Source organism: Schistocerca nitens, chromosome 4 (genome assembly GCF_023898315.1).
Source record: "Schistocerca nitens isolate TAMUIC-IGC-003100 chromosome 4, iqSchNite1.1, whole genome shotgun sequence".
Classification (NCBI taxonomy): Eukaryota; Metazoa; Arthropoda; class Insecta; order Orthoptera; family Acrididae; genus Schistocerca; species Schistocerca nitens.
Genome location: NC_064617.1, coordinates 792,964,675 through 792,978,155, shown reverse-complemented (window position 1 = coordinate 792,978,155; position 13,481 = coordinate 792,964,675). Strand labels below are relative to the sequence as shown.

The 13,481-nt window shown below is 38.7% G+C and overlaps 1 protein-coding gene across 1 annotated transcript in view; it reads right to left on the bottom strand.

The window, feature by feature from the left end:
- Positions 1–13,481, bottom strand: part of LOC126251773 (zinc carboxypeptidase-like) — a 173,587-nt gene that overhangs the window by 91,880 nt on the left and 68,226 nt on the right. The window contains exon 5 of the mRNA XM_049952396.1: positions 318–462. Coding sequence (XP_049808353.1) covers positions 318–462 — 145 coding nt within the window. The remainder of the gene's footprint in view (positions 1–317; positions 463–13,481) is intronic.

Sequence of the window (13,481 nt, the reverse complement as noted above, 5' to 3'; positions counted from 1 at the left end):
CTTAGTATTTAAGTGCTGATACTCTAGTGGAAGAAACAATGCGGGTTCCAGCAGAGTATGAAAAGCTGATGTTAACATTTTAGTTTACAATGCACTGATATTTCTTGATAATAAAATTAGTGCTCGTAATAAACGACTAGATCAACTATAATTAATCTACTATAAGTTAATTTAATACTATTCATGTGACGATTATATGTAAACACTCGCTCTGCACTTTTTCTACTCTTACACCACAGTAGAGCCATTCTTTAAAGCGATTTATGGCGCTTCGTTTTGTAACACTAAGTACTGGTGTGAAGTTCCTTTTTACTTACCTCCCTCAACGACAACGACGGGGTTGCCTGGTGCGAAGGTGATGTTCACACCAAGGATCTCTCGGCCTTCATAACTGGATCCTCCAACTATCGGCGTCACAACGTCTGGGTATGTCTCTGATAGAGAGTTCAGCCATCCGTGGATCTATAAGTTAAGTGACTGATTAGTGAGCGATGCACGGTAGTTTTCCACCGGTGTTTCTCGCTGTTTCTAGTGAAATATATCAGTAAAAACTTCTGTTCACTGTGTACAGTTTCATTGAGTTTTCCAGTTGACACCTGGATTTTTGGTTTTAAACAAGAAATTGTGTGAAGTTTTTGTGGTACCGGTATTAGCTGTGGTTCAGTAGTGTTAAAAGAAGTAGTTTCTCTCTTAGTAAAGAGCCAAATTCGAGATCACAATTGTTAGTTCTTTAACTCATTCTACTGCAGTAATTGAATGCAGGTAACATAGATGTTTAGTTTTTTCAGCAATTGTTAACATTTTACCCTGATTGAGAAGTGAGGGCTTTGTCGTAGGTTTGTGAGTAGTAATTTCATTGGGGAGGGGGGGAGGATCTGTGGGGATTCTAGCTACTCTAGCGAGATAGAGATCATCTCCTGGAAATGCAAAATGGGTATCAGAAATAAGTTAATAGAGTACCATGGGCTTAAGATCTGAGCCATTCAGGTTCAGTTAAAAAATGTAAAGAAGTAGTTAGATAGTATGAAGAGGGAGAAGGGTGCTGGGGCAGTTGGTAGGAAGGCAACCAGGAGGAGGAGATACTGGGATAGCTGCACTTTGCGCATCGCCAATAGATTTAACCATATGTCAGAGGTTAGTGGACAGGAGCCTGTAGGAAACATGTAACAGACTTCAGCATTTAAGGACACTAAGACAGTTGCAGTTTCAAAGAGAAAGAAGAAGGTTATGTTGATAGGTAGTTCACATTGCAGAGGTGTAGACGAGCAGTTGCAGGAAGTGTTGAGGAGTGAGTGCCAGGTCACCAGCATTGTGAAGCCTAGTGTGTGTTTAGCTCAGGTGACTTAACTTATCGGAATTATGTAGGAATTTTAGAAAGAGGAACAGGTAGTGATTGTGGGTGGAGCTGGGAGTAGTCTGAACAGGGACTGAGAGTATGATGTTGAAGGTGACCTGGAAAAGATACATACTGAAGCTGATGCTGCAAACTTGCACTTCGTGCAACTGTTTCACTGTCATGATCGGCCTCACCATAATGCTGCTGTTAGGCATGTTAACATGTGGCTTGAGAATGCACTGATGCTGGAGGGCATGGCTTTCAGGGCAGTGTTGCCAGATGAGTCAACCAATAGATCAGGTTTCACTATGCACGACCTGCACCTGAATAGATTTGGGAATGGATGGATGGCAAAGATTATAGGTGTCAGTGTAGTGGGCAGTGGTGGGAAAACTCATGGGAAAATTCTGCAAAAGTTGTTGTTGGAGCTGCACCCTTTTTAGATGTATGTCAGCTAATAGCTATCACAGTTTAAGGGAAATCTCGCTAACAAAGAAATCACCTTCAAAGAGTGTCAGATATACAAGTAGTGAAGGAATTAGCATATTTCATCAAAACTTAAGAGGTATTAGAGATAAAGGTAGTGAATTGCTTATAGATGTAACTCTGACATTATTGAAATATGAGGGCACCACTTAATAATGTGACAATTCAAAGGATTGCTTTGCAAGCATACAAATTAGCTGGCCTTTTTACAAGGAGTTCTTTATGGAGTGGGGGAATGACCATATACGTGAAAAATTCGATTTGAGTCTGTAGATATATCAAAGCATTGCACTGAGTAGGTATTTGAATATTGTGCAGGGGCAGTGGAATTTGGTGTAACTAAGCTCTAATCGTTGTTATTTACGGGTTTCCTACCTCTGACTTCAGATCATTCACTTTATAGGAAGCACAGAAAATTAGTTGTATGTGGTGACTTCAGTATTAGTTTTATATGTGACTGTGCAAGAGAAAGTAATTGGAAGATCTCCTAAATTCATATGATCTGATGAAGAATGTATTTTTATTCATTCTTCATTACTACATGGGCATCCTGTTAGTAAATGGATAAATGGCCTTTCAGACAATTATGCACAAACTTTAACTCTAAAATGTTTTAGTACTGAAACAAATGTTATATATAATTACAAACTATGTAGGAAAGCGAATCCAATGGCAATAGAAAGGTTTTTAAACCTCGTTAAGAAACAAGAGTTGCAGGATATTTATAGTGATGGTAACACAGGTGACAAATACAGTATAATTCTTTCCTTTACACATTTCTCATGCTCTTTGAAAGCTGTTTTCTATTAGAGCGTTCAAAACAAGGCACTAGCAGTAAAAGCTGGCCTGGGTGGCTGACTAGTGGGGTAAGTATATCATGTAGAAGAAAGTTGGAATTATAATGTTGGAAGTAGTCACAATCGAGCTACAGTAGTCCATTACAATCAGTATTGTAAGGCGCTTAAAATGTTATGAGGAAGGCCAAGTGTATATGGTATGCAAATACAGTAACTAATTCATCAGGTAAGCAAAAGGTGAAAGATATAAAGACAGTACATAGTAAAAATGTTTTTGTTACTGATATGTTAGATATATAGATACAGTATTTAACAATCACTCTCTGAACATAGCTGGTGAATTAAATAAAAATCGTATAAGTCTCTTGGGAAATGCCTTTCTGGGACCGTTATTTGAAATACTCACTGTGATTCTGACAAGGGGGAGATTGAACCAATAAGATTGAAGACTAAGGACTCTTAATGATATGACAGAGTATCTAGCAGAATACTGAAGTACTGTGCTGCACATGTTAGCCCTGTCCTTAGCCATTTTGTAATTTTTCCTTTAGAAATAGTCAGTTTCCAGAATGATTAAAAGACTCAGTAGCAAAGTCATATTATAAAAAATGGAGAAAGGAATAATGTAGACAATTTTAGACCTATTTCTGTGCAATCAGTGTTTGATGAAGTTCTTAAAAAAGATATGTATGTAAGGATAATTGATCACTTCATTTAAGATAATTTGCTGTCAGATGTAGAGTTTGGTTTTAGAAGTGGTTTTTCGGCAGAAAATTCTATATTATCCTTTCTCTGTGAAGTACTGAATGGGTTAGAAAACATGCTAGGCATCTTTCTTAAGAAAGAAATTAGCTTCTGTTGATCACAAAATGTTGTTCCAGAAGTTGGACCATAATTGAGTACGGGGAGTAGCTCTCAACTGGTTCACCTCTTACTAGAACAGACAGCAAAAGGTCCTATTACACAATGTTGAGAATGGCTATGATGTGAGGTCCACGTGGGGCATGGTTAACAGGTGGGTGACATAGGTATCAGTGCTGAAGCCACTTCTGTTCCTTGTTTATATAAATGATGCACCTTATATTGTATCACAGTGATTCTATAATATTCGGATATTGGTAATTGGTATTTGGTAATATAGGATGCTGTGTGCAACATTGGCATTGTTTCAAATAGTGCAGTCCAGGACATAAGTTCATGGCCTGTAGAAAATAAACTAAAGCTAAATCACATTAAGACTCAGTTTTTACAGTTTGTAACATAGAGTTCAACAAAATTTGACGTTTTAATTTCACGGAATGGGCATAAGTTTAATGAAACTGAACAATTCATATTTCTAAGTTTTCAGATAGATAGTAAACTGTCATGGAAAGCCCACATTCAGGATCTTGCTGAAAGACTGAATGCTGCCATTTTTACGATTACAAAAATATCTGAAATAAGTGAAAACGTAGTCTATTTTCGTTATTTTCATTCACTTATGACACATTGTATTATATGTTGGGATAACTCTTCCGGTTCTCAAAGGGTATTTTTGGGTAAAAAACTTGCTGTTCGGGCAACGAGTCCTCAATCCTCTTGTCGACCACTTAGTCTGGGTATTCTCACATTCTCCTGTAATATATATATTCTTTTATGTCTTTTCTTGTTAACTATATCACCTTATTCAAGAGAATTAGAAGCTTTGTCTCAGTTAATACTAGACAGGTATGCAGTCTGCATTTGGATTGTGCTTTCTTGACTCTTGTGCAGAAAAGCGTGCAGTATTCTGCTGAATTCATTTTCAATAAATTACCACAAGAATTGAAAAATTTAACAGTAATTCACTTACTTTCAAATTAAAACTGAAGAGTTTCCTTATGGGTCACTCCTATTCTGTCGACAAATTCCTTGAAAAATTAAGCTTGTTATATTGTTTACTGTGTTTATATAAACTTATAGCTTCTTGCCTTTTTATGATTCATAAACATTTTATTTTATCTGTTATTACTTTCTGTTGTAATTTCGTGTACCAAAAGCTTCCACCACCATGGAGCTTTGTTTGTCAATTTGGTCATACCCGAACTAGACATGTAAATTTAAAAAAGAAAGTAGCAGCTCAAGTAGGTTTATTTACATTGGTATTCTTATCGCTAACTTTTTGAGAGCCAGCTGCTCTCAAATCGATGTCTGGAAACTACCCAAGAAACTGAAGAATATGTGGAAATTACTTGTTTGATTATATGTTAAATGTACATTAGTGAAATGTCATGGAATACTCAGAAACAGCAGTTTATCAAAGAAAACTATCGACAGCCGATTTGAAAATGAGTGCTTTGTATGAATGCTGGCATTTCAACGCTTTTACTCATATTTATTCAATTAATTAATTCCTGTTTTCAGATAAAAGTTGGATCTGGAAGTAACTCAATGCCGTCTTCATAATTAATAGCAGTAAACATAATAAATAAAATATTGATAATTATAAGAGCCACAGTGAAACAATAAAAATTTTCCCTTCTTTTAAAGTCTTTTATCTACCTAGTCCCAAAACCCAGCTCCATGTTACATAACATCACTATTTAAAATGGAGAAAATACTTTAAAAAGGAAATGTTATACTAGAAAAGTAGGAATGATAGAAGGGAAAGATTTGCGTAGGTACAAACAAATGCTAAAAGTCTTAATAAGTATGCTGGCAATAATGGCAAGAAAGGTCAAGGAAATTAAATTACTCACTGCAATGCCACTATAATATAAATCTACTAACAATCACTATTCAAAACTTTGAACTGGCAGGAAACTATCCTTGTGTAAAAATATCGCCTTGAATATGATTAATACATGCAGGCCGGCATTGATGACTTCTGATGGCTCTGGGTAAAAAATCTCTGCTGCCCCTCTTCCCCCCCCCCCCCCCCAAGACTTGAAATATGAGTAGTTTATAAAAAGAATTTTCTTGCTGGTGGGCTTGTTTCTCTGTCTGTGTAATACTTAACTAAGAGCTGCAAGCTTAAAACAGTGATTTTATAAAAATTACAAATATAAAATCTTAATAAAGTCTCATACAATGGATATAAACGCAAACACTATAATTGTGCTTTCATTAAAATTAAATATAAACAATACATGCTACTTATACTCCCTTTGTAAGGTACCAGGGGGCAAAAGACTGACTTTTTTAAATAACAAAGGGTTTTTCTCTGCCCTGTCATTTCGAAACAAGTTTATGACTTCTCCATAGTCCAATTCCACGGCCAAGTCTGATTCAGTAATAAGGACACCAAGATAACTAAAATGATGTCCTTAAATAATTATTTATGCATCTTACAGAAGAAAAACACCTTTCTGTTAAGAAATTAGGAGGAGGAGTACTCAAGTATATTGGAAGAGTTTTACTGAATGCAGATGTAGTGCCTGAAGCATAGCATTAACAATGAATGTTCACCTATTCACAGAAAATCTGTCCTACATTGGACGCAACGCTTATTGTCTAGAAAACCAGTATGTTGGACGATTGTTAAGGTAGTAACTGGTGTCTGTACAGGAAGGAAGAGGTCTGGTTTATAGTACTCCAGACATAAATAGTCGGCAAACTTGCTAGAGCACAGAATACAGAGGTTCCAAATAACCAGTGTTAGCAGCGTCAACGGTTGTACAAGAACGGTCCAGAATATCATCTGGAGGTAACCCATCCCATACAAGCACAGGCTATTCACACAGTAACATCACATCTGCCTTATTGAGGAGGCTACCTTTAGCAGGCAGAGAGGAATTTTGGAGCTAAGTACCACCGGAATTATTTTCTGCATTCCTCGTCTCCAACAAGTCTCCTACAACAATTTTAATGGGAACAGATACGGGCACACCTGATCTAGTAGCGACATTTAGAGACGGGCACACTTTTTCGTCTACTGTATAACCCCAGCAGCCTAATTTCACTGTACGAGAGGATAAGCACACTGGACAACAAATGAGTCCCGCCTAGCAGACATCATATTGTTATCGCGCGACATGTCCTCTAACCTTGACACTGACAAATATTTCGTGTTATGCCAAATATGTAATTGTTAATATGATTTATTTGCAAAATAATATTACTGAAGGGCGCAGTGGAAGTTTTACATCTGCTAAGCGCTTATCCTGCTCTAGAAATTCGTACTAGTGCAAACCTGTTTGAAGTTCGCCATTTTGGTACATAGACATAGATTTAGTCACAGTGACCGTGTAGTAACACGACTGAAAGACCTCAAATTTAAAGAATGTGGAGTACGAAGCAACTGAGGTCCGGTTTATTCATATTTTAATTTATCACTTGAATTTGCCTAGTTTCTTTTCTAGTACTTTTTTTTGGTAATTTAAAGCCCTTGCTTTAAATTGCGTCAAGTAATTGAAGGGCTGCGTTTGTTTTTAGTACTTAAATTCTTCAGTTGGTTTGGAAATTAAATTTACGTAAATTAAAAGCCTTGGCTGTACATCAGATAACGACGACAAGCTATGGCGTTATTAAGGGCCACGATATTTTATTCACGTTGTATGGTTATTACAAGTACGTAACAGTTGTTGTCTTGCAGGAGCTATTTTTATTATGTTCGGAAACAGTGCTGATATAAGGGCCAACTAACAACTGTAAACGTAGCATGTACGAGCGGTACGAACCGATCATACTACGTAATGTTAATCCGCTTTGTAAGCGGAGCTCTTTTCGAAACGAGGCACTTGGTGTTCACTTACTGTAAAAGGGATTGGCCTACTTGCCATTAGCTTACTAACCTTTCAAGTGATTTAATTTGTTGATAATTGATAACATTTATTTTCTAAAATTTTATTGTAAGGTTTACCTAAAGAAATTTTAAAACTGATGAACGCCCCGAAAGTGTAACAGAGTAACTGGGTGGGCGTCAAACCAGGAACGCACGCTTGTAGCCATATGAACACTGCTGCTATCTTGCAACACGGGTGTGTCCACAGCCTACTCATCATGCGGTTGTACTAGAAAAAGCAGCACTTCGTCACCGAGAATGTTGAAATAATCAGCTGATTCATTCAGTATGAGATTTTCACTTTGCAGCGGAGTGTGCGCTAATATGAAACTTCCTGGCAGATTAAAACTGTGTGTTGGACCAAGACTCGAACTCGGGATCTTTACCTCTCGAGTGCAATTGCACTAAGATCTGAGCTACCGGAGAACTGGTGGAAGTAAAGCTGTGAGGACGGGACGTGTGTCGTGCTTGGGTAGCTCGGATGGCAGAACAATTGCCCGAGAAGGGCAAAGGTCCCGAGTTGGTGTCTTAGTCCGGCACACAGTTTTAATCTGCCAGGAAGTTTCATATCAGCGCACACTCCACTGCAGAATTAAAATCTCATTCTGGAAACATCCCACAGGCTGTGGCTAAGCCATGTCTCCGCAATACCCTTTCTTCCAGGAGTGCTAGTTCTGCATGGTTCGCAGGAGAGCTTCTGTGAAATTTGGAAGGTGAGAGACGAGGCTCTGGTGGATGTAAAGCTGTGATGACGGGGCGTAAGTCGTGCTTGGGTAGAGCAATTGCCCGCGAAAGGCAAAGGTCCCGAGTTCGAGTCTCGGTCCGGCACACGGTTTTAATCTGCCAGGAAGTTTCAGCCTGATTTATGTTCACGATAACTTGAATGAGTGTGTCCAAGTCATAGAGTGAATTACGTTCCCAAAACTTGACAGAACCATAGCACAACGGAACAATACCGTCCACTCACAGCGGGTTAAACACTTCATTGAGATGTTAGCTCACTCGACGACTTACATTATACATTATTTGAAACGAGGCAAAACTGCAACTTGTCGGATATCACTACACGGCTCTAGTCACCTACTGTCCAGTTTTTTCATTGTTTGTCACACTGAAGTCCAGCGGCTTAGCGTTCTACTTTAAGTAATGACCTTTCTCAAAGGCCCACATTCCAGATGTGTGTTGCAAGCATATTGCTTAGCAATAGTCACTCGGAAACTGGTTTAAATGGAACAGCGTTCACTGACAGCAGCAGTTCCTGCCGGGTTGGAAATCGATTGACAATGACAAGGCGTAACACTCGTCTCCGATCTCTACCGGTTAGAGCGCTTTCACGAGCGCTCTTCCTAGTGTGTGGTACGCAGAGTAAAGTCTGTTAGTACCAAACACCGGCCTCAGTCTGAGTAAGAAATTTCTCAGAATGTACGTCCGGAGCGCAGCACTGTGTGGAAATGAATCATGGACAGTGTGTGAACCGGAAAAGAAGAGAATCAAGTTTCAAATGTGGTGCTACTGAAGCATACAGAAAATTAATGGGCAAAGAGGATAAGGAATAAAGAGGCCTTTCGTAGAATCAACAAAGAAAGCAAAATGTAGAAAACACTGGCAAGAAGAAGAGATAGGATGATAGGATAAGTGTTAAAGAATTAGGGAATTACTTCTGCGGTACTTGATGGAGCTGTAGAGGGCAAGAAATGGAATATATCCACCAAAAATGAGGACGTTTGATGCCAGTGCTACTATGAGATTAAGAAGAGGGCACAAGAGAGAAATTCGTGGTAGACCGCTTCAATCCAATCCAAAAATGGTTGATGCCGATAAACCCCGCCACTCCCTCGCTTCAAAAAAGTTACGGATTGGTCAATGGGACATGCAAACAAGACAGCTCTTTTCTACCATTCTTTTACGCCTTCGCGTTTGCCAATGAATGCATACAATGAATCGATACAACAGACTTGTACATACGCGCTTCAGTGCCAGAAGTTAGTTCAGTACTTTAGGGCCCGGCAGCACTTTCACGTCATCAGCGCTCTAAAGAGACCAGTGTGATATTTTAAGGAGATGACGAATTTTTCATCCAGTGATGTAAGATATTTTACTGCTTAGTTAACAAGCATCAATGAAGTGGCATATAAGCACTTGATACAGAGAATTTCCGTGTAACTAACGTCCTCTGGTAATAAAAAGCAGGGAGAAACGTAAGTCAATAGAACGAAAAGCAGTCCAAGTTGCAAATATTTTATTTATCATTCGATGACTAATTTCTGTCCGAGACCCACTTTCAAATCAACATAACAAAGTCGAAAATGATATTTTCGAAGATGTCAACAAAATGTGTAATGTACATGCACAGTGTATAAATATAATTGAGTTACCTGTATGCACTGTGAATATACAATACACCTGAATGTACGTGACACATTTTGTTGAAATCTTCTGAAATACCATTCTCGACTGTGTTATGTTGATTTGAAAATGGATCTAGTTATCGAATGAAAACTGAAATATTTGAAACTTGGACTGGCTTTTCGTTCTATCGATTAACAGAAGTTGCTGACCCAAGTTACACCAGCATGCTGGACGCACGTGGAAACTTGTGTTTCACGAAAGGACGATGAGACTCTGATTAGGAAAGGATAGGGAGCAAAATCAGCCGTCTCTTTGACGATGGGAACTTCCCAATGTATGTCTTTATCGGTATGTGGAAACCACCGGAACCTCGAACTAGATGGTGAGCTGGAACACTTGATCTGCCGTATGCGACTCCTGTGACTTATCTCTACGCCATGTTGATAGCTAGTAACAAAAAGATATTCGGTATGACGAATCGATCACAAGTGGATAACACAAGATCATGTTTTCTGCGCATTCATTAGGGTATATAGGAGAACGCGCAGGTGCATTCATTAGGGTGTATAGGACAACGCGCAGCCGTAAGTACCATTGTAACACATCAGGTCCACCGGCAAATGTAGAATTTCTTAGAGGTGGCATTAGTCTTCAGTTCACCTCCATCACGTGGATGATTACTTGACATTTGTTCATGTGGGAGAGTGGGACTTCTATTTAGCGTAACGAAGTGAAAATGAACTTTGAAATATTTCTTTCTGTAGATTTCTGGGTAAATGAATTTGTTTTACCCAATACATAAATATATGTCAGATATTACATTTTAGTTTCGTATAGGATTTAATTATGTATTTTTTCGTACGAATGGACCTGTTCAAAGTTAATACGGCGGCAAGCGCTCATTTGTAACAGTGTACATGGGGACACTTATAAAACGTTACAATTCATTTCCAGTGAACACAAATTATTTTTGTGCACCTGGCTGAATAGTTACCTTGTTTGAATAACGTAAGTTGACAAATATTATGCAGATTCCACAAGAAGCTTGGAATTACTGCAGCGGTAGATTTAAATTCCAGAAAATCAGTGAGGAGTTTGGCGAGAGGATTTGGTATAAGTCATGTGTCACTGTAAAGGATTTGCCAGAAAATGACAAATGAATTATATTCGGAAAGCAGACGACAATCCGCATAACCATATATCCAGTGCCGAGCAGAAAACAGAACTTGCAGATTACATCAAACATTCTTGCTATTACTGTGCCTCAAGTAGAAACAGCAAGTAATATTTTGTAAGGAGTCTCTGAAATTGGTAATTTTCTCGTTTAATGATTATATTTTTCAACTGTCGGGTTCCGCGCTAAGATAAGTTCGGACGTACCAAACACATAAAAGAGCCAAAGTGGCCCCGACGATAGATTGAGAGAACCCTGGACTACAAGAGCAAGGCCCCCGAAAGCGTGCGAGGTTGCAACTTTTTCACCTGAGGTGGTGCGTCCGTTTCCTAAAGCCAGAACGAAGGAAAACTTCCTCAAGACGTCCGGAAAGTCTTACAGGCACTCCCCAAAAGCTTGCTCTTTTAAGAATGGAAATTGAAATGAAAATAAGTGTTGATAAAAAAAGTTTCAAAATGCCAAAGAAAAACTGCCCCTTCGAACCATTTCAGTTTCAGCACGATGAAACTGAGAGTGAATTTAATATCTGATTAACAAATACGTACAATAATGGCAGATTGGGAGAGGAATGAGTCCAGTGAATAGCATCTTCGGAGTAATCTCATATTAGATGCACAAAGGGAGAAAAACGTTACGAGGGCTCTTAGTGTTTTTCAGAATAGAGTATGTCGATTGTCTGCATCTCTTACGAATATTGGAATGTTATAATTTTATCTTTTAGTGTTGTAATATTTATACGATAACGTTTAGCTTTATCCGTAAGTGCTGAATCGCAAATCTACATTAAGTCTTTTTTATAATGCCTTAAAAAGTATAACGGTAAATAATAGATACTTTTAGATAGACACAAGTCTCTTCAGTACGGCAGAATCGTGGTGTCAGCCCTGTTTAGCCTTTGCTACTTGTTTGTGGTACGAAAGATGTTCACAGGTCAGTGGATGACTGCACGAAAAGAGCCTTTAAAAATGAACGCGAATGACAGAAGAGAAGGGTGAGAATTCTCAATATCCATTATTCAGTCGCATAAGAGATTGGTACTGCAAATTTGCTATGAAACGATATTACAATACAACCCAGAAATAATTTAAATATCTTGCTGACAATGAAAGAGAAAAAAAAATTACGATTGATGGGATTCATTCTTCAGTAGATCAAGAAGCACTTTGTGCTTCATTTTTAGGTGCACAGCACATGGAGAAATTCGTGGTACGAATAGCAAAATTTAAGAAGTAGCACACTGTTATTTTCAACAGTTTTCAATAAAACAGAACGAAGAATGTGGAGATCAGACATATTATTGCATAGTACACCGATTAAAAGCTCGCTGTTGTTGCATTTATGAAGGAAAGAATGCAGGAAAAAATTAGGACCATCATGTTCGACACCATGGGAATGTACTGGAAAATTTGGGCATCTGGAAGGGATGCAGAGCTCGCAAATTAAGTGGACTTAACCGCAAGTCGCCCAGAATTAGACAGTGCAATGTGAGAAACAACTTCTTCCTGATTTGATGGGAAGACGTTTAAAAGGAAAATAGAATTCTAGAAGGGGCACATTCAGTCAAACACATTCCATGTGAGACCTTAATGGAATGGACAACAGTCATCCTTTTCCACTTTCACCGTGAGATAAATATTCGGGTTGGAATTGTGTTCTGGTGTAAAGACAGGTGCCGACATGACGATGAATAACGGAAGAGCAAAGAGTGCTGTGAGACGACGTCAGCCAATAGTACGCTGACACCAAGGTAGGAGCAGCATCTACATGAACAGAATATAAGCGCCGCGCCGCCGTAGCCGCAGGGAGTGGTAGACGAGCCATCATATAAACGCTACTCAGTGACTTATGAACTGTATTGTTTTGCTTGCATTGAAATTGTGTATACCGAAGGGCATTGATTATTTGCCTGTCGCCATTTACTTGTGACACACATTTGTGAATATGCAAAGTTAAGTATTGATAATTTAACTTTCTGTAATAAACTCCATTAATACGATTTGCTTGAGTTGTTTTGTAGCGATCCAAGAGAATCAGCATCTTAGGCACTGTGTGTTAGACGAGTGGCAGATACAAAGTTGGCAACAAGGATTCAAAGAAAAACCCCATGCCCCACAGCCACGGGATTTTCTTTTGCGTTTTGCTGGCGCCTTAATTCTCTCCTGTCTCTTCTTTGCAGGGGTATTTACATACTTTGACAGTCTCTTATCGCATTTTTGCTAATCAGTGTTTTCATGTGGGCATTGCAGAAATTTTCTTTGCTTTTGTATTTATTTTTCTTGCATGCCTTGTCTGTTTCTTGCATTTGTCTCTTCCAACATGCCCACTCCATCTATCCCAACCCCTGCTCAGGCGCCACAACTACCAGCTTTAGATGCAACACAGCTAATACAGATATTTCAGTTTCAGAGCCAGCAAATATCCTCGCTGATGAACAACTGTTTGAAGCCAACATAATTGCTCACAATGTACCAGGTACTGTGAAACTTCCCTATATATTGTCCACAGCAGGCAGTGCAGTGTTTAGGCTCCTACAAAAAACTGTTCGCTAACGCCACTCCAAGTGAAATCTCGTATGATCAGATTGTAGATTCGCTAACT